At 40.7% G+C, this 21193-nt stretch overlaps 2 protein-coding genes across 4 annotated transcripts; one reads left to right on the forward strand and one right to left on the reverse strand.

Moving 5' to 3' along the window:
• Positions 1 to 1045: 1045 nt before the first annotated feature.
• LOC134095924 (NACHT, LRR and PYD domains-containing protein 1 homolog) lies at positions 1046 to 14807 on the reverse strand. Of its 3 annotated transcripts, XM_062549633.1 has the most exons (17): positions 14626 to 14807; positions 13692 to 13961; positions 13201 to 13320; positions 10062 to 10179; positions 9717 to 9839; positions 9538 to 9612; positions 9129 to 9203; positions 8153 to 8230; positions 7825 to 7902; positions 7498 to 7575; positions 7303 to 7380; positions 7138 to 7206; positions 6670 to 6909; positions 5137 to 5176; positions 4826 to 4993; positions 3455 to 4488; positions 1046 to 3018 (listed from the first exon to the last, which is right to left on the reverse strand). In XM_062549633.1, the coding sequence occupies exons 2-17, from the start codon at positions 13788 to 13790 to the stop codon at positions 2753 to 2755; spliced, it is 2739 nt and encodes a 912-aa protein (XP_062405617.1). In that variant the 5' UTR covers positions 13791 to 13961; positions 14626 to 14807; the 3' UTR covers positions 1046 to 2752. The 3 variants fall into 3 exon arrangements, with proteins under 3 accessions (XP_062405617.1, XP_062405618.1, XP_062405619.1); XM_062549634.1 differs by lacking the exons at positions 13201 to 13320; positions 13692 to 13961; positions 14626 to 14807 and having other exon boundaries at positions 10062 to 10706; XM_062549635.1 differs by lacking the exons at positions 6670 to 6909; positions 7138 to 7206; positions 7303 to 7380; ... (8 more) ...; positions 13692 to 13961; positions 14626 to 14807 and adding an exon at positions 5400 to 6627 and having other exon boundaries at positions 1050 to 3018.
• A 580-nt stretch (positions 14808 to 15387) lies between these two features.
• On the forward strand, positions 15388 to 20938 carry dhdh.2 (dihydrodiol dehydrogenase, tandem duplicate 2). Its single transcript, XM_062550057.1, has 7 exons — positions 15388 to 15520; positions 16364 to 16475; positions 16702 to 16865; positions 17139 to 17391; positions 17902 to 18026; positions 20093 to 20243; positions 20753 to 20938. The coding sequence occupies exons 1-7, from the start codon at positions 15404 to 15406 to the stop codon at positions 20860 to 20862; spliced, it is 1032 nt and encodes a 343-aa protein (XP_062406041.1). The 5' UTR covers positions 15388 to 15403; the 3' UTR covers positions 20863 to 20938.
• The last annotated feature ends 255 nt before the right edge of the window (positions 20939 to 21193 follow it).

Raw genomic sequence — 21193 nt, forward strand, 5'->3', positions numbered from 1 at the left:
AGGCTACTAGTTACAGTTATCAGAGCAAACTGCCATTAGACTGCAGTCAGCTGATAAGTAAGGGATAATCAACGACGCGCCGTGCGTTTATAGGAAAATAATGCACGTTCGAAGTGGTAATAAGGACCCGACGCCGCATCACCCATGCTCAAGAAGATGTGGAAAAGTGACAGAGTGATCTATTCTGTATCATCATATCTAGATTTAGCTGCAGCCACAAAGCGACTTATTAATCAACTATATTACAACGGATTACAATGTAAGTGCCTTCAGTGGTGTAACGAGTCAAAACCGCGGGCCCTTATGCAGAATTATCGTGAGGGTTACAGTAGGCCTAGCCTACATGAATCATTTCATAGAAAGGACAAATTCATTATTTTTCATGTGTGTGTTTCTCTCTCTCTCTCTCTCTCTCTCTCTCTCTCTCTGTGTGTGTGTGTGTTTCTCTCTCTCTCTCTCTCTGTGTGTGTGTGTGTGTGTGTGTGTGTGTGTGTGCGCGCGCGTGCGTGCGGGTGTGTTATATGCCAGGCATTGAACATCAATTGCAAAAATTACATAGGCCTGTACTGTAGTACAGATGTAAATTATGTAAACATACAGCAAACATTATGTACACACTGTGTAATGACATTATATACAGTAACAACCAAATAGATAAATAACATACATTTACACAAAGACCAGTGTACCAATGCTGTTAGAACACTAACAAATTAAGAGTTTGATTCCAGTTTTTAAAAACATTAAAAAGTCATGTTACTGCAATTGTGCATTCCAGGAAATATCTAACACATTGTGGTTGTGGTTCAGTAAAGATAAATCAAATAACAATAATCCAAAAACACTTCTACTGAAATTACTTAGAAAACAATTTGTAAATATATAAATATATATATATATATATATATATATATATATATATATATATATATATATATATATATATTTATGACAATTTATTAAAATGGTGGATATAGCATTTTGGAACCAAACTTAACTCTACATTTGTAGTGAAGCTGACCCTGCAACACTGTACTCAACAGGACAGGTGGTGGTATCACTAACTAAGTAATAGTGTTATTCATGAGCCAAGATGGCAAGCGACTTCCCTCGGAAGAACTGATCACCTTCCAAGAGACAATCTGGTGTAAATTCATATAAAAAGAAGTCTTCGGCTATTTGCACCACAGAGAGCAACCTGATAGTGGGTCCCTGTAGGCTATTGTAGCTTTCAACTGCTGGTGACTTTTGTACGGGCGGACACAAAAAAGATACATTCGTACAGGTCACCGGGGTTACCTTCAGGGGGCAACACAACAGCTACACACTGAGAGAAAATTACACTCCTCTGACACACATGCACAAAGGAATTGTGTCTAGAAAGGGTGGCCCATGCAATTAACAGACTTAAAGAAAAGTTGGGCCATCATAACTGTCAGTGAGTGCAGTGATACTACAGAGATATCTGTCAAGGTTATGGTAAGCATCTGAAGTCACGGTAAGCATTTGAAGATGTAAAGATGTATTAAATCAACTCTCTCAAAAGGCAGTCCTTACTAAATGAATGAATGAATGAATTCTGTTCATAAAAACCTTTGAACAAATGTGAGCTGCCCTGTTTATTTACATTTATGAAATTGGATGCTTTTATTCAAAGTGACTTAAAACTGAGTTAGCCAACATTAATCATGTAGCCATCTATAAACTCTGTTTATGCCATTGATCTCTCCACATGGCATGGGAGTTAGCTATGGCCCTAGTCACCTCTGAAACTCTGAAAAGAGGGGCTGTACATGTGATTGTTGTCTAGGAAACCTAATCTGAATCGATGGCTCTAAGTGAGCGTGAATGGTGACAACAGGGTTGGGTTTGGCACTAGGTGTGCAGGCATGATTTGTATTGATATATGGAATTGATGTCTTCAGTAGCACATTGTGAGCATCAACGGTAGCAGTGGGATGAATGGATCAAAAGCACAGTGGAAGACAGTTGGCAGGAGCTTGTTGGTTTGGTTAGTGGTAGAAGTACATGGATACAAGGATACAAGGATGTTTATTTGTCACATGCATATGATTACTAATGTAAAGAATGCAGCGAATTTGTCAGTTCCTTCGCCTATTGTGCATATGAGGGGGTAGTCTCTAGAATCACTACAAAAGTGATATCGGAGGTGTGTTCAAATTGGGCAAACAGTGGCGAATGTTCTTGGCGAATACGCTTTCCCTGAACAGTTCAATTTTAACAAATAGGTATAATGAGTATTCACAAACATTCACTGAGAACTCAAGGCAAACAGAAACCAGTTCGCAAACATTATGGTTCATATACTGTAGTGTATGTTTTGCGAATTTGAACAAACCTCTGATCTTAACCTATGCATGTGCCTAAAAAACATGTGAATTCTTTATGGTTCCCTTTCAAGATGCTGGACTCCATGTACTCTAGAGACCTATTTCAAAATGTTCACCTAAAATAAATTGCATCGCAATCTAGGAAAAAGCTTCACATGCTACAATGCAATAGGCCTTAAACAAGCTAAAATCCAGGAAACTATTTATTACATTTCATTTGGCTGACGCTTTTTAACCAAAGCGACTTACAACATGGTAAAAAACATTTTAAGCTATTAAGAGCAATTCTAACAAAAAATGTTACAACAATAAACAACAACCACAATAAGTGCATCAATGAGTGTAGTAAGTGCATCAATAAGTGCAATTGTCCGTAGGATAAGCAAGTTGTAGTGCTAAGGCTACAGGCCCAAGTCTTCATAGAAGTAGTAGTCAAGATCTCTGAGTAAACGGAGCATGATACCACATGCTGTGTTCCCTTTGTTCTGTAACACAGTAAGGAAGGACAACCACTGGTCCTGCAGCACCTTGTTCCCCTGCAGGACTTCGTTAACCTCCCACTGGCTGACCACAGACGGCTTCTGAGACTGAAGACTGACCAGCATTCCTTTGAGGAGACCTTTAGATCCTCTGTTGATGAGATCCGACTGAACCATGAACACTCGCTCTGTAACAAGATCAGAGGAAGTTTGAACTTTCAAAGCTGACACAAAAATACTTGATTTTGTTAGAAAAGAAAAAGGTAGCATGTAACACTAGAAGAAGTTCACACTAAATTATAAGTTCTAATTACATATTTTTAAAAAATGCCGGAAGACATTTAAATATCTACTAACAGTGGTTACAATCAAAGAGCTGCAATCGACTTCCAAAACAAACCATTTCAGATGTGTAAACATAATGATTTAATAAAACATAGCTAACTCTTACCTAAACTCTGACGCAGTTATCATTTCAAACATGAGCAAAAAAATATCTCCAATGAACGGGCCGCACATTTTCTATTACTCTACAGTACATCCTAGTTGAGAAACATCAAATCGCAATCCTCTAAACTCTTCAAGCCTATCAGTTTCCCTGTGCCTGTAATGTCTTTTCCATACCTTTGTTAGAGAGCGAGGCCAATTCTCTTCGACCCTCCATGTGGGAAGTTGGTCCACTCCTCAGTTGGGCCTCTCTCCTGACCACTGTTGGGGTGAGCCTGGATGCTTGGGAGACACAGGGGTGACGTCTTGCAACACCGGTGGCCTCACTGTAATCAACCGGTCGTAATGTTACATTCCATATGGACTGTCCGTTGCTGGTCAACTCTAGGTCAATGAGCTCGGCGTTGGCGTTCTCCACAAACACCTCAAACAAATCCGGGGGTCTGGCGTAATTCAGGGTGATCTCCTTGGGCGAGATTTCAGCCATGCCAGATACGAGGCTCACTTTTGCGTTCATCCAAATAGATGTGTTGGGTCGATGCTTGTCGATTCTCTTGCCCCCAATCCTCCTGCCCTCGTCCTCCACTGCCTGGATCATGGATGCGTCCCTTGGCACCACGTATATGAACAGGGTCAATGGCGCTATTCTGGTCCTGTAAATTAACACGTCCACCAGACTCCACACTGGAATACGCATCTTGACCAGGAGCCCCACCAATGAGAACGAGGGGTAGCGAAGCTTGGCGTGGAGGCACGACAGCTGCGCACACTTCTCCAGAGATACGCCGGAGTCGTCCCCGCGCAGGACTCTCACTGCATCACTGAACGAGGAATCAGAGTGCTCTACACAAGCGGAATGGGGCAGGTGAGCCTCGTCCAGCTCACCTGAGAGCACCTTGATGTCCATTAAGGGGCCAATTGGTGTGTACTGTAACATTTCCAACTGTGCTTTAAATATGTCTGGATCAGCAAGGCGATATTGCAAGGAGACCTCGCCAGCACAAACCCAGCGTAAGCCAGACACGGTGCACTCATAACTTCCAGGGGGAGAGCGGTGCTCGTACACAAGAACACCTGTCTCTGTGGAGACTGAGGGTTCCGATAGATTCCAAAGGGTGTCATCTGTGATGCGGCCACAGGATATGCAACTATTCACTGGTTGGTTGAGACGGTGAACTTCAGGCGGTGAACCCCCATCTGCATCGTCCAGCCTATAAAAGAGCAGACGAGAACTATAGAAGCCTGCTTCAAAAAACTATAGTTAAAGAACATGATAATACTGAAGGGGCTTGGACGTCATTGCATTGTACTGTAGTACAAACTATGATGTGCACTCTTAGAACAAATATGTTGAAAATAACATAATGTGTTGTTTCTACCACATTGTCAACATGTCCAGATAGAGACAACTCTATAATTGCTTTAGTTATAGTGTGCACACCCTTCAAATAAATTTGTTGAAAATAGCAAAGCTTCTCTACGTCCGGACACATTTATGAGTGTGTGAATTCAGTTTGTTTCGCGTTTACTCTTGCGTGAAGTACGTACATGTACATCTTCTTCAGTTCATCCACTTCTTCAGGCTCACCCCTCTCCTCTCCTCTCTCCGAGTGCTCCACACCGATCTCTATCGCACACTTCTCATCAGTGTCATGGTGGCACTCAAGCTCTGTGGAATCCAGATGCTTCTTATGCCCATTCTTCTCTTGTTCTTCACTAAATTAAAAATAACACAGCGTCCAAGCACTATTCACTTACAACACATATTCAAGTCCTATTCATATACAACACATCAGACAAGATCTATACCAAAGGATTAGAATGTTCACGTCTGAAAAGCTTATGTTTCATGTTCATACCATAGAGTAACCTCCCCTAGGAATTTTGTATTCACAGGCCCTGAAAGAAAACACACACACACACACACACACACACACACACACACACACACACACACACGCACACGCACACGCACACGCACACGCACACAGATTTTATCAAATTATCAAATTATCAAAATACCAGAGATTATACATTTTACAAAATAATGGCAGTGGTGTTCCATTCTGGGCATGTAACAATTGTTACAAATATTTCAACATTATATGCACAATTTGCATACTATTTGGGGTTTTGTGTCTTGTTTCTTGTGTCCTCAGTTTCACCGTTTGTTTTGTGCTTAGTTCCTCTTCTGTAGACTTTTAGTTCCTAGTCTTGTGCATTGTCTACTTCCTGTTGTGTAATCCCTGGATTACTTGTTCCTTGTGTTTATACCACGTGTGTCACTTTGGATTTGGAAGGTTAGCTTCAGCCAATTAGCCAAATTCAAAATTGGCTGCAACCATTAAAAAAAAAAAGAAGACAAAAATGATATCCCGACATGTACTTACTTCCTGCCACATTTTCACAAACAAGCCAAGCAGACACCACATTACTGGTGGACGTGTATGTCGGAGAACATAATTTGTGGCTATATTTTAAAAAAAATGGTGGCAGCCAAGTAAGTATATTTTTGAATCAAGCCAAGCATGAGCCATTGAAATGAATGGAGGTGATAATGCCTCCCTTCCTCCATGGTCCATGTCCATGGTTCTAGTCACTGTTCTAGTCACATGTGCTTTTGTTCCTTGTGCTTATGACTCTACCCCTCACCTGTCTCCAATTACTTTTATATAAGTTCCTGTCTTTTGTTCACCTGCCTCACTATTGGATGGTTCACCTGTGCCTTGTCCTCTACACTGCACACTAGCACTGTGATGCATTAAGGAGACTTCACTAGTTCGCCCATCGGTATGATTGTTATGCTTGGGTGTAACGTTTGGCTAGGTACAGTAGTTGGCCGTGGTCCTGGAATGCCTTAAGTGGAGATTGTGTTAAAGTGATGGCCGCTTGCACCCCCTGTGTAAGGAAGGTGGATGAGTAACTGGACTATCAGAATGGAGGAGAAGGGGGAGAAGGAGAGGATCATTTTGTGAACGCCGGGGTGTCTGGCATAAGGAAAAGGAGGCTGGCTTAAATACCCTTACAGCGAGAGGCAGGTGAGTTAATTGCTGTCAATCATCCCTAAAGGCTCCTCCCGAAATTTGTTTAGAAAACATAATTTAGTGGTGGCAAAGAGAAATTAAAGGTAGTACTGATGAATGCTTATCAAATATTTGTAATAGTTTAAAAAGACAGTGAAAGATATCATAATCCTGGTCTGAGGCTGGCAATAGACTACACGATATGTAAAGGGATCTAAAATGTGAATACACAAAATTAAATGCATGAGAGACAAAGGCATGTGGAATCCAAAATGTAGGATGAAAATCATGATTTTGACAATAGAACTAGAAAGGTAAGACTGATAAAGTTATATGTCAAGTCTGCTTTCAAATCAGTAATGGGATTACCTTTTAGTAATCCATCATGATGACGTTTTCTTGCCTGAACACACTCAATAATTCCAAGTGTGTCTAGGAACCTCCTCTCCATCTCTAAGCACTCCACGTAGACTTTTAGAGGAGCATCTGGGTTGTTGCATGAAGCCGCCTCTCTGGTTGTCTGGAGCAAGCTGCTCTTGTCTGGTAGGGAGGTCTGAAGCTCACTGAGCCAGTTGGATGGAGTACTGAAACAATCAGCAGTTCTCGATCCTACAATGCACCATAGTTACAGTTATGCCTATTTATTATTACTCCTATATCCTGTGGCAGTCAAGCATGCTACGTTCACTACATCTGCATCTGTAACTTCTGCAATGCCATTGTAACACAGATACATATAATACATCATGTTTAATATATTATTTCTGGGTGAATAAAGTATTTATTTCTTTGTTGTTTCAAAAAACAAACAAACAAACAAACAAAAACAACTCTCACCACAATTTATGTAAATGTCCCCCCTGACATTGGTGATCATCAGTAGAGAAATATGTTTGTTTATGTGACCTATAAAAACAAAATGTTACATTAATCTAATTGGAATATTCAGTGTTACTGCATTCAAAAATCTGTCTTTCTTTTTATGAATGAATATGACCTTACTTGACACGTTAAAGTTGATATACACACTTCCTTGGACATTTACAACAGTAAGATCTGTCACCAGGAGGTCAACTGGAGCTAGAATTAAAATACGAAATAAGAACAAGCGCATTAGCAATCGCTATGTCACCGTATACAGAACATACAAATACATTCATCTGCATTCATAAGAGGCCACAAAGCTAAAAAAAGTACCTGTGATATTGTACACGATGCAAACACTCCCATGAATGTTTGTGATATTTAGTGTTGAAATCAATCGCCCTACTCGTCCTGAAATATGTTGTTCTATCATTAACATTGCCTTAAAAAGTGCAAAAGTTGACTCTAGAGTAGAATAAATGATTACCTCCACACACCAAGCATAAATAAAAAGAATATATATAAATATTAATATCAATACAGTGTGTGTGTGTGTGTGTGTGTGTGTGTATACAATGAACAGAATACATAACCACATCTCCAAAAAGGTCCGAATGCATTCATCTGCATTGATAAGAGGCCCACAAAACTAAAAAGTACCTGTGATATTGTACACGATGCAAACACTCCCATGAATGTTTGTGATATTTTTCGTGGAAAACAACTGCCCTACTCGTCCTGAAATATGCCGTTATATGACATTAACATTGACATTTATTCTCTCAACTGATGGCTTACAAAGTGTAAAAAAAGACTTTAGAGTAAAATAAATTATTACCTCCACATACAAACCATAAATAAATATAATATGTATGAATATAATTTTTATGTGTGTGTGTGTGTGTGTGTGTACAGTATGTGCACGTACATTTACAAAACAGAGTCTTAGCATGTAGCTTGTAACCATGATTAGCATGAGGAAACTTACTAGTTATGTTGTACACAGTGTGAACGCTTCCAAGGACATTTGTGACTGATGGTGTTGAAATGAATTTATCAACTCGAGCTAAAATATAGACCAGCCATCAGTTAATGCATTGATAATACACAGAACTTGAACACTTAATTTACTTTGTAATTACACTATGTGATTAACAAATGCAAAGTAGAAGGTTAGTATCAAGTAGGAAGGAGACTGGAGCACACTGATCTCACTTTTATTGGTGCAAACAAACTAGACTAACGTTTCGACACTACTGTGTCTTCTTCAGAGTCATCTATAGTCATCTTCTTCTGATGACTCTGAAGAAGACACGGTAGTGTCGAAACGTTAGTCTAGTTTGTTTGCACCAGTAAAAGACTGCAAGTGAGATCAGTGTGCTCCAGTCTCCTTCCTGTGTTATTCTTCTGGTCCTACTGAGAAGCACCTGTGACAGCAGATGACTTGGATTGATGCACAGAGAATTGAATTTGAATATCCCCTTGGGCATCAATAAAGTATCTATCTATCTATCTATCTATCTATCAGAGTTCTTCATTTTAACAAGACCACAAGGTGAGTATGTTTTAATGCAGATTTACCATTTAAAGGAGCACAATGCAGTTGTGTTACCTTAAATGGATTAACTCGCTCTGATGCTACACTAACTCATGCTATGGAGAGTGAGGTCTATGACATTGGTAATACACACCTGGAATGATGATACTGCACTATATGTTATTGATTGGGTAGTGACCCTTTCAGTCAATTTAAGAGTGCTTAGGACTTAGTATAAAGGGCATCAAATTTGACACCAATGGGGATAGTTATCAATTCTTCCAATTCCTCCTTTCAATATCAAAGAGGCAGGCATGCATGTAATGATTAATCCTGAATAACAATAGTGGATATCAGATTCATTACACCAACAATCAATTTAAAAAAAAATAGTATTTACATTTGTAGAGTTGCAACATCATCTTACCACACATATTATACACCAGGCGTAAATCCTCAATTGCTGAGATGGAAGAGGCTGAAATATACTGGTGAACATGGTCTACACAATCACAAAACCAAAATTAATCAACTTTCATTCTCAGCCCGAACACAACACATCTAGAGGGTTCAGTTATTGGCCTGTTTCCAGATTTGGCTGTCTGTTTTCTACAGTAGCCCTGAGAACTGAACATACTACAACTCAAAAAGTACATACTGTACCTACTTATAGAGTATATCTGACATACAAGCACAGAAAATGAGTAAAACATGATCAATTTGAAGACATATATTGTATACACAGTGTTTAGAAAACATGCTGAAGATACATAGCCTACAACGCAACACATGTGCATGCAGGCTCACCATCAATAAATACCAAAATAAAAACTTACAATTAATATTGTTCACTAGAAAAACGTTTTTAGCATCCATTATTCTTGGTGCAAAAACAACTTTTCCAACAGAACCTGTGGATCAATAAAAACATACTGTAGGTCTGTCACTTTATTTGAGTATCATTAAATGCAAACTTTTCAATAAACTGAAAGAAATGGACAGTCAAACAACTCACGCGTAGTAATGAAGGTGATGTGGATGTCCTCAGGTTGAGTAGGCCGTATAGGTTTCGATGGAGAGGTGGCAACCATGTGAATAGGTGAGCGTCTTTCCTTAGTTTCATGACTGCATTCATTTTCTAGCAATAACAAAATTGAGGAAAAAAACACAATTTTAGTTCTCAAACATTACTGGTTTGATAGGGAATCATAAGAAAACTAAATTACCATTATAAAGTACATTTAGTGGATGGTGTCATGATTTTGTCACAATTTTGCATTTTTTTTTTTTTTTGTGGAATACAGCATGTTGATTGTGGTATTGCAATTTCAGTACTGAAAGACTTCATGAAACAGCCCACCTTTATTCTCTGAAGACGGTTTCTTTGTTCTCTCCATTTCTTTAAACCAGTGAGGGAACGCCTCTCGTAGCACACCATAAAGAGCTTCTTCAACTTCATCTCCTCCAGTGTGCAAAGCCTGAGAAAGCAGTAGCTCTTTCCTTATGAAGGTATTATTGGGGCAAAAGTCACGAGCACATTTAACTGCAGATTTCGCATTCGCACACTAAAGTCACAAATGTGTAACCGTACATTTGAAGTTGTAGATATTTTTTTCATACCTTGTTAACACAAAATAGGGCTACGGGTTCACGAATCCGTTCTACAAGTTCACAAAACCGTTTTACAGATACACGAATTCTCACCTGTGCATCACAAGTTCCTGGCCTCATCCCCTCGAGACTTTTGCTCCATTTACACTGCAACGATTGGGGCAAAACACATTCGCACATCCGTGTTTCATAGTCTGAGAACATGCACAACATTCGTGCATTTGTAAACCCAAATGTGAACTAATGCAACAGAAGTTGTGCATCTGTGAAATGTTTTCTCATTAATAAAAGTCTTACACGACTACAAGTGCATTGATACAAGTGCTTGAGTCTACATCTGCGAGTTTCCGTCGCTGTTTTCCGGGGACGAATACTTTTGCACCAATTATACCACCTGGCGATGTGCAAAACCGATTTGTACTTGTGCACGCAGAGAGCATCGATCGAAAACAACACAAGGCGGCCGGATCTGGATCTGGATCGCGCCCACACATCCCTGCTCATATAAGTAGCCTAACCTCCGCTTGTTTCCTCATCAATATAAAGACAAGGACGCACGATTTGTAGATTTTCTTTTCACAGAGTGAGAAAACATACTTCGGAGTGATTATTTGCACCCGGGTGTAAATAGTGGAATGGAGGCATTTTCTTATTTGCACCCAAACCTGTAATGCGTGCAGAAACAGATGGGATGGCCTACCTAAATCTAACAAGTTAGGATTTTTAAAAATAATCTTTTTGATGGAAACGTGGTGCTAAATTCCCATAAACGTGTTCAGTTAACGGGTAAAACCGTCCGTTTGTAAGCAAAATCAAGAATTACGAGTTTGTTTACCGTCACTGAGCAACCAGAAGATAGAAATATTACGCTATTATACCACTGCTTGGTCAAATTTCCTATTGTGATGCGCTATTTGGAACGTGCATTATTTTTCTATATACCGCACGGCTATGAAGTAGTTCCCTACTTTTGGGCTTATTACACTTGAATATTAATTCGCCAATGTCAATGTAACGGTAAAAACAACAACGTTGTATCTAAGACAGCGGCAATATAAACGAAAGTGATAGTAGCAGTGGTATAAGCGGGATAATCAACTCCGCGCCCTGTGCGTTTATAGGAAAATAATGCACTTATCGAAGTGTAAAGTCCCCTCCGCCTGCAGCGTCGGGTCCTTATTACCACTTCGAACGTGCATTATTTTCCTATAAACGCACGGCGCGTCGTTGATTATCCCCTACCTAGCCCGTTGCATGTACTAGAAATTGTATAGGGTAGCGGGTAGGCGCATGGGCATGGTTCGAAGATTGGCAGTTCGTATCCCATTAGTAACCTATGGCTTTTTTTTGCATGCCAATATAGTTGAAAGAGTTGTTTTCTGTAGAGGAGTTGACTATTTAGAAGCGTTCTACTCACAACTGTAGCCTATTTCTATAACTAAAATAAAACTAGACCATTTTTGACAGATTCATTAAGCACAAACTCTTATTTGCCGCGAAGTAACGTCATCAAAGAGAAGAGAGTCGTTCGCACATACTTTCAAAATATTTTAGTTTGGCATGCAAAAAAAAAAATGCATTAGCCTACATTTGGAGTGATTTGAACCACCAATCTCTGATTCATGGCTCATGCACTTATCCGCTAACCTACATGACTTCTACGTTATGTGATTGACTGGGCTAGTAATATTTGTCTATCTTTTGGTTGCTAGGTGACGGTAAACAAGCTCGTAATTCTTGATTTTGGTTACAAACGTACGGTTTTACCCGTTAACTGAACACGTTTATGGGAATTTAGCACCACGTTTCCATCAAAAAGATTGTTTTTAAAAATCCTAACTTGTTAGATTTAGGTAGGCCATCCCATCTGTTTCTGCACGCATTACAGGTTTGGGTGCAAATAAGAAAATGCCTCCATTCCACTATTTACACCCGGGTGCAAATAATCACTCCGAAGTATGTTTTCTCACTCTGTGAAAAGAAAATCTACAAATCGTGCGTCCTTGTCTTTATATTGATGAGGAAACAAGCGGAGGTTAGGCTACTTATGAGCAGGGATGTGTGGGCGCGATCCAGATCCAGATCCGGCCGCCTTGTTTTGTTTTCGATCGATGCTCTCTGCGTGCACAAGTACAAATCGGTTTTGCACATCGCTAGGTGGTATAATTGGTGCAAAAGTATTCGTCCCCGGAAAACAGCGACGGAAACTCGCAGATGTAGACTCAAGCACTTGTATCAATGCACTTGTAGTCGTGTAAGACTTTTATTAATGAGAAAACATTTCACAGATGCACAACTTCTGTTGCATTAGTTCACATTTGGGTTTACAAATGCACGAATGTTGTGCATGTTCTCAGACTATGAAACACGGATGTGCGAATGTGTTTTGCCCCAATCGTTGCAGTGTAAATGGAGCAAAAGTCTCGAGGGGATGAGGCCAGGAACTTGTGATGCACAGGTGAGAATTCGTGTATCTGTAAAACGGTTTTGTGAACTTGTAGAACGGATTCGTGAACCCGTAGCCCTATTTTGTGTTAACAAGGTATGAAAAAAATATCTACAACTTCAAATGTACGGTTACACATTTGTGACTTTAGTGTGCGAATGCGAAATCTGCAGTTAAATGTGCTCGTGACTTTTGCCCCAATAATACCTTCATATTTCCTCTGGGAGGTGGTTGTCTTAATCTTGTCATAAACCTCATGATTTATCATTCCCTTCCCAAGCAGTCCATCAACCAATGGCATGAAACTGGAGACTTGCCTCTGAATGAGCTTGCCTCTAGGGTGGTTCAGCACCACTGAACCTGGTGAGGAAGTGTGGATATTTGACTGGCAAGGGCTCCAATAAGAGAAGTTGGGAGGAACCAGCAAATAAATATAACTCACATGTAGGCCTACTACTGAACACGTTGTGAACGTCCTCGGTTTGAGTAGATGTCGATGGACAGGTGGCAACCATATGAATAGGTGGGCATCTTGCCTTAGTTTCATGACTGCATTCATTTTCTAAGAAGAATGAGAGAGGTAATAACTGACCATACATTTTGTTATTAAACATTAAGGGCTTAATTGATAGGCTATCATGTGGAAAATGAATTGCCATTCAATGCACATTTATTCTGCTATTCTGCTATTTATTCTAACTTTGCATTCCATTTTTTTGTACTACGCCTGGCAAAAATAAATAACTAATAAAAAAAATTGTATCATCACTCTTGGAGGATGTTCATACAGATGTTTTATTTTTTCAAATCTAAAATCATCCAATAGTGGTGATTCCATTTTTTTATCACCAGGGTTTTGTAGAATGTTCCATGTTTAATATGTGGCATTGTGCAATTTCAGTACCACAAGAGTTAATGAAACAACATACCCACCTTTATTCTCTGAAGTATGTTTCTTTGGTCTTTTCTTGTCTTTAAACCAGTGAGGGAACTCCTCCCGTAGCACACCATAAAGAGCTTCTTTAACTTCATCTCCTCCAGTGTGCAAAGCCTGAGAAAGCAGTACCTCTTTCCTCTGGGAGGTGGTTGTCATAATCTGGTCATAAACCTCTTGATTTATCATTCCCTTCCCAAGCAGTCCCTCTAGTGGTTTCAAACTGGAGACTCGCCTCTGAATAATTTTGCCTCTGTGGCGGTGAGAACCTGGTAAGAGAGTGAGAGTATATGACTGGCAATGGTTCCGCATTGAGGTAATGAGGAAGAATCAGCCTACTGCTCTGAATGTCATTTTCAACATTCGATTGTAAGCTACACTAGGCTAGTCTAGGCCTGTAACTTATCAACTCGCAAATAAGCGATATATGCCATTAAGTGATACAATGCGATATTCATGTTATTTTCTCGCGACAGTCATATTTGTGACTGACATCAGATCTACCAAAATCTGACAAGTTTTAACAGTTTTAACAGCCACATCGAAATCGAAACCTAAACTTGGAGCGACTTGTGGAGACTCCGGGAGTGCATAGCCAACATAACATTACAATTAGACTATTAACTTTTCACGTTTTACGTTATTTGATCATGTGTCACATCACAAGGCACGAAACGCAGCACCTTTTTGAATGCGTTTAGTGTCATGTGTCTAAATGCGAAAGTGTCTAAATGCGGGAAAAACGTGTTTCCATTGCACCCTTGTGTCTGGGGGGAAAACACTTTTATTTTCTTTCTGCATTTTGGATTTCAATGTTTGGGCATTTTCATATTTGCGCATTTTATTCTTACCAAAAACCATCAATAATAAATAGATATTTAGACGACAGCGGCCAATGGAATTCAAGAGACAGCTGTCGGTCTAGGTTCTTACGTTTAGTCTTCGCCGCTCGTCCACATCGTTTGGTTGAGTTTCTCCCCATCTTCCCCCTCCCTCCAAAGAAATGTTAAAATGTAGCACGCAAAAACGCCAAGTCTGTATCTCGATAAAAATGACAAAACAGGCTGTTCACCAGTTAGTGAACCAACGTTGATTTGTAGCCATAGACTACAACTAGCCTATTCTTGGTGCTGAAAAGCGGAAATGTTAAAAACTGAGTCACCCGTTAGTCAATGCATGGCATGAGCAGAAAAGCCTTGCATGGGACCTACTTGAGTCCATGAGCCAGCAGAGAAGTTGAAGCCACGAGAGGGCGCCAAACCTGGCGCCAAACCTGTTTTATTTTTATTTTATTGACTATTTTATTTTTGTATTGCCCCCGCAATACAAAAATGTCATCCTCACACCTCCTCAGTTTTTTCATTTTGGTTTGTTTATCTTTTATTTATTTTATATTTATATAAATGTCTTTCTCTATATCTTGCCTCTTACCTCCCACCACCTACACATAGGCACACCCCCCTCACACACACCAACCATTAGACCCTACACACACTCACACAACATTACACCACACCATCCAAACTGTAGACTATCCTACAGAGCACTGTGAATCGAAGCGTCCGCTAAGTGTAATATTTCCCCTGATTATTTTCCCGATCCAGGCTTCCCCAGTTTCTCCACCCATTTGCAGACGGTCGCCCTCGTGTGGTAGGTAGGCTAGATGTAGAACTTTAGAACGCTTATGGCAAGTCCCCGCCCTTGACGGTATATGGTTAGTCGACTCGGTGACAGCAAAATGGCAACTAGGTGGGGGATTTGTACCGCGGGGCAGATCAGCCATGATTTCACCGTCGCTCTTAAGTCACTCCCTCCAGAAGACCATCAGGTACAGGCGTTTTTACAAAACTGACATGTCTGGTTAAATGTAGCCTAAATGTGTGGTTGACATGTTTAGCAGCTACAGATTACTGTCACTCTTCACGCAGGCTTAACAGCTAAATCCGACAGACCTGCTGTAATTTGTAAACAGGTATTTTTTTAATTATAACAAATAAACCCCGGAGCGCACAAGGCACAGAAGTTATTTGGAGTTGAGCGCATATGGCAAAGTAAGGTGCAGATGGCACATGCTTGCGATACAACGTATCACGAAGCAGACATGTTGCGCTCTAGGTGGCAGGTTTGGTCAGTGGTCTTTTGTGTTTTCGCTGTCCCTGATTTGGGGATACACATAAGCCACATTACCCTTGTTTGTCCTGGCAGATACACTGTTGCTTTATAGCTAAAAAGTTCTAAAGAGTTATTTGAGTTATTAAATGTGTCTTACAGTGACAGTGTGACAAGCGACAGTGTATGACGCGTCTAATATCGATTGGTAATTGTAATATCATAATAATAGTAGGCCTATAGTATAACAGTTAAAATATAGTCGCAAGCGGTGATTGATGGGGTCTAAGTTGGATAATGGCACTAAGAGGGAAATGGTTGAACTGATTGACAGATTCAACAAATGGAAAAGTTACCTGTAAATTAGGAAATTCACTCTAGGCACCGAGAACAGGTTCTTTAGATTTTGACTCGTCAATTAGCGTGGGTGAACCCAGTCAAACTTGATCAGAAGATCAGGATATCTACCACATACTATAGGCTACTTTGAGCAATTATTATGGTGGTGGTCTGTGGGGTTGTAACCTAGTTCATACTGTATTTGTACCCAATACTCACTCAGGTGGTTGCAATAGCTGCTCGTAGCTTTCCGCGAGCTCAGGAGTTTGCGCAGAAACACAACATCCCACGTGCCTATGCCAGTTATGAAGACCTGGCCAAGGATACAGAAGTTGGTGAGTATTCATGCAACAGATTGCCCACCTTTGCCTCCTTTTGTTGGATAAATGGCTGAGCGCATTGAAATGAAGAATTTCCAAGCTCATATTACCTTTCACACATTTAATGTTAAATGGATGTCGAACCCTGTAGTCCTTCTCTTGGAGAGTCGATATCTTTATAGCTTTATAGTCTCACCTGGTAGCCCTGTCTGAGAGGTCTTCTCCCTGCTGTGTCCCGTAGATGTGGTGTATGTGGGTACCATACACCCCAGTCATCGGGAAGTGAGTCTACTCTTCATGAACGCCAAGAAACATGTCTTGTGTGAGAAGCCTCTGGCCATGAACCTCAGGGAGGTTCAGGAGATGGTCACTGGGGCCAAGCTTAACAACGTCTTCTTCATGGAGGTGAACTGCTTAGATGTGTCTCAGTAGTATGAATGACCTTTAATACAAAACTATAACCTACATGTGTGTTCTATGTATTTATATAAATGTGGCATCCTGCTAGTGAGTGGATATTAAAAATGACACTCCAACTGGGATTTTATTATTATTATTATTATTATTATTATTATTATAGTCACACAGTTCATGAATCCTGTGGCAAAACAAATAATCTAGGAAAATGCTATCAAGTCATTGATTTTCTTCACTTCCTCTGTGTTCTACACCCCACAGGCTGTGTGGACCCGCTTCTTCCCCGCCTCCCTGGAGATCAGCAGACTGCTGGCACAGGGTGAGGTGGGTGAGGTGAAGATGGTGCGGGCAGATTTTGGGTCGCCCATCGCACACATCCCTCGATCTGTGGAAAAGGAACTGGGTGGTGGAGCCCTGCTGGACATTGGTGTCTACTGCGTGCAGTTTGTGCTCATGGTGTTCAATGGGGAGAAGCCTGAGTCTGTACAGGCCACTGGGGTCTGTCTAGACACAGGTAAATGGTTCTTTTTGGCTGGCTTTGACTTTCAGCTGTAGCAATGATTTCACACAAGTCAAATAATGTGTTTTACAGTGCTATGTCTTAACAATACGAGCATTTATTTACCTCTTATTGGGGCATTGTCCTGAGTTTGATATTGAATTGTATTGGCCAGTTTAAGTTCTCTAAAATAAGCTTACCCAAAATAGCAATCTTCTCAATATGTCATGTTTGTCACCACTTCTATATTGATGTTGAAGCTAATGTGGACTTAAATTGAAATACTGAGCAAATTGCCAATTATAAAGTATAACTAAAGCTTGTGAGTTACCTGGAAACTTTCTCACACAACATTGATGCTGTGTAAGTTCATGCACTAGGTATTTTTGTTTTGTTTTGTTTTTTTTCGTGCACAAGAGTTTAGTACACAGACTGACTTGGCACTTTGCACCGCATTTCAATTAGTTTTTGTGTGTGTGTGTGTGTGTGTGTGTGTGTGTGTGTGTGTGTGTGTGTGTTCTGCAGGGGTGGACGAGGCCATGGTAGTGACCCTGAAGTTCTCGAGGGGCAGGATGGCCGTGTGCCGCTGCAGCGTCACCATGGAGCTCCCCAACGACGCGGTTATCTCTGGCACCAAAGGCAGCATCATGGTGAGCTAGTCCCGCAGACAGCGCACAACACACTCCACACCCACAATGGAGATGGGGGAGATAAAGCAGCTCAATTTGAACAAGGTTATGTAAACACACACACACACACACACACACACACAGAGACACAGACATACACACAGACACACAGACACACAGACACAGACACACACACACACACACACACACACACACACACACACACACACACACACACACACACACACACACACACACACACACACACACACACACACACACACACACAGACACACACACACACACAAAGCCCTAATTGAAATGCTGGGCAAAGTGCAAAGTCAGTCTGTGAACTAAACTCTTGTGCACGAAAGAACCAAACCAAAACAAAACAAAACAAAACAAAACAAAAAACAGACCTATGTGGTATCCTACGAAGCAAGTTAGACAAATCTAGGTAATCTAGACATATTGAGGCTGCACAAAGTCTTAACTCGGGTATTAAGTTAAGTGATCCTACGACAGCAGGTATGTGATAAATTTGTCAAACTAGGCTTTGATCTGCTCAGATCTGTGCGCATTCTCGTGGTTGGGGTGATTTTGACCAATCGGGAAACGTGGAGATGCACAAGACAGCCTAGGTTAAGCAACGATCACTTCCGCATTTATGAGCAGTAGCAAAATCTAGGGTGGTCTTTTTTAGTGTCTAACCTATAACATGAAAAGATTGATGGTCATCAGATATTGTATGGTATGCATGTCCATAGTAGCGAGATATCTGCCTGCGCAACATAGTTAAAAGCGCCTTCGAGTTTCAAAATGTTTGAAGAGGCGGAGCTGCTCCAGTAGATTTTCACACGTGAGATGACTTCGTTTTTTAAGATAATTGATTGGTCAGTAGTCAATAGGATTAGTCAGAGGGCGGTGATTTTTCACGATTTGAGCTATAAGTTAGCACATAACCTGCTCCCGACCAGGTTTGGTTGCGAGCATAAGATACCATGGTGATACAGCGACGCTAAAACAAATCCACTTTTGTATGACAGCATACCCTAGCTTTGAGTGCAACATACCTCGCTAAGCCACTAATCGAGCTTCGTAGGATACCCCACTAGTGCATGAACTTACACTGTAACACAGCATCATGATGCGTGAGAAAGCTTCCAGCTAACCCACCACTGTTTGTGCCAATAGATCTGACTTATGGGTAGCCCTTGGTTCAGCTCAAACTGTTTTCAATGTCCTCTGACGTACGCAGAGAACAAACAGGCAAACAGAAATTGTGTCCAAAAGAGTTGCCTTTGTTTGTGGATTTGAACACACCTCTGGGCTTTGGGTTCAGGAGTGTGGCCACTTGCACAGAAAACACAAATCCCAGTACACATTCACAATGAACAGAACTGGAGAGAAGGGGGCAGTGACAGTCACGTGATTGAATCAAACAATCCTCTCTAGCAGACAAAGCATCCTAAAAGGTCAGCCCTTTTTTACCCATGGAAGGCCCCTCCTGTACTGTTCAACTTTTCATTTACTGTAGTGTTATGGATTCATTCAGGTTTGGGTCTTAGTTGATTGCAGCTTTGCACTCACCTTGAATCTGTCTGAAAGAGGATTTCTTTAAGAATTGATGATGAGGTGAATCTATTTGTAAATCCAAACCCTCAAAATTCACCTCTTCAAACTTGTCTTTTTCTTGTTAAAAAACTCTCTAGCTTTGTCTTCTGCTTTGTCCATGCACCTGTGTGTTTTCTTTTCTCTGTTTATGAAACCTTGTCTGTTTGTACCTATGTAGAAAACTGTAAAATCATCTTTGAGTGTCTAGAAAAGCGCTAAAAACAAATACATTATTATTGTTATTATTATTATTATTATTGGGGAAATGATGAATGAGAATGATGCTTCTGACACGTTAATATATATATATAGATATATATTTTTTTAATTGATTATTGATTTTCAAACAGTATTCACAATAATCTGTACAATAATATGTGGTTTTGGTTGACATGGAGTCACCTCCAATACAATGAATCAGTGTCAATTGGAATGTCACATCCTGATATGTTTACCCTGCCGTTGGAGTGCAGGTTCCTGAGCACATGTGGTGTCCTACGTCGCTGGTGGTCAATGGGAAGGAGACCAAGTATCCCGTCCCAGAGCCGTACCTGCCCATTAACTTCACCAACAGCACGGGCATGCGCTACGAGGCCGAGGAGGTGCGGCAGTGTCTACTTAAAGGTACGACTGCGCTACGCACCGATCGCAGCACAACGCACATTTCTATAACATGATAATCTGCTTTATATGGAGTGAGTCACTACTGGAGTATCTAACCCATGACACTCCCTTGGTTGTGGTTTAAACCTGTTGAGTTTATAGGCCTGCAGCAGTGTCATTGAGGCAAATTCACTTCCTAATGTTTTTTTTAAAATTATTATTATTTGTGTATTACATACATTCTAGGTGCATATAGGATGGTAATGTGGAACCCTAGATTCATATTTTCATTCATGTCTGAAAAGTCATGGTATTTTCTTTCTATCAAATACAAAGCCTCTGGAAAGCCTGTAATGCAGTTGACTTGAATTCCTTGATGGATTTTGGACTGCTTGAATACCATAGCACTAAAACCTATTACGTTTTTGCGGGATGTAGTGTGTTTCTTTAGAGATAGTTTCGCACAAGTGTTGGAATAATGAAGACCAGTTCAAGACTGACCTGTGATCTGCTGCTCTCCTCTTCTGCAGGGATGAAGGAGAGTCCGCGCATGTCACATGCAGACTCCGCCCTCTTGATGGAAATCATGGACGAGGCGAGGCGACAGGTCGGGGTCACTTACATCCAGGACTCCCAGTGACCTTGACCTTGACCCTAACACGTGCTCACACACACACACACACACACACACACACACACAGTTCATAGTCCAGTCAATAAATTTCATCCATAAAGAAATTAGATGTCTTTTTACCCTCTGACCTGGAGTGACAAGTGGTCTGATTATAGCAGCACCATTCTCATGTGTTAGTGTTAAAAGTTTCAACCATAATGCTACTGTAGATGATTGCACATATTTTATCATCTTACTCAACATGCATGAGCTGGCCCTGTTATATAAAACCCTGCTGCAGTTATTCAACAATGACTTTTGAGACAGGTTTGTCTCTGTCTCGCTATACTGCTGAGAG

Source organism: Sardina pilchardus, chromosome 11 (assembly GCF_963854185.1).
Source record: "Sardina pilchardus chromosome 11, fSarPil1.1, whole genome shotgun sequence".
Classification (NCBI taxonomy): domain Eukaryota; kingdom Metazoa; phylum Chordata; class Actinopteri; order Clupeiformes; family Clupeidae; genus Sardina; species Sardina pilchardus.

What these genes read in the sequence shown, in the direction of transcription:
- LOC134095924 (XM_062549633.1), bottom strand. Translation starts at nt 13,790, where the DNA reads ATGAAGTTAAAGAAGCTCTTTATGGTGTGCTACGGGAGGAGTTCCCTC. An exon ending in ACCGTCTTCAGAGAATAAAG is followed by an intron (nt 9,840 to 10,061) that starts GTGGGCTGTTTC and finishes TGTTATTGCTAG; the next exon opens with AAAATGAATGCAGTCATGAA. An exon ending in CATCGTGTACAATATCACAG is followed by an intron (nt 7,381 to 7,497) that starts GTACTTTTTTTA and finishes TTTTAATTCTAG; the next exon opens with CTCCAGTTGACCTCCTGGTG.
- dhdh.2 (XM_062550057.1), top strand. Translation starts at nt 15,404, where the DNA reads ATGGTTAGTCGACTCGGTGACAGCAAAATGGCAACTAGGTGGGGGATT. An exon ending in TCCCTCCAGAAGACCATCAG is followed by an intron (nt 15,521 to 16,363) that starts GTACAGGCGTTT and finishes ATACTCACTCAG; the next exon opens with GTGGTTGCAATAGCTGCTCG. An exon ending in TGGGGTCTGTCTAGACACAG is followed by an intron (nt 17,392 to 17,901) that starts GTAAATGGTTCT and finishes TGTGTTCTGCAG; the next exon opens with GGGTGGACGAGGCCATGGTA.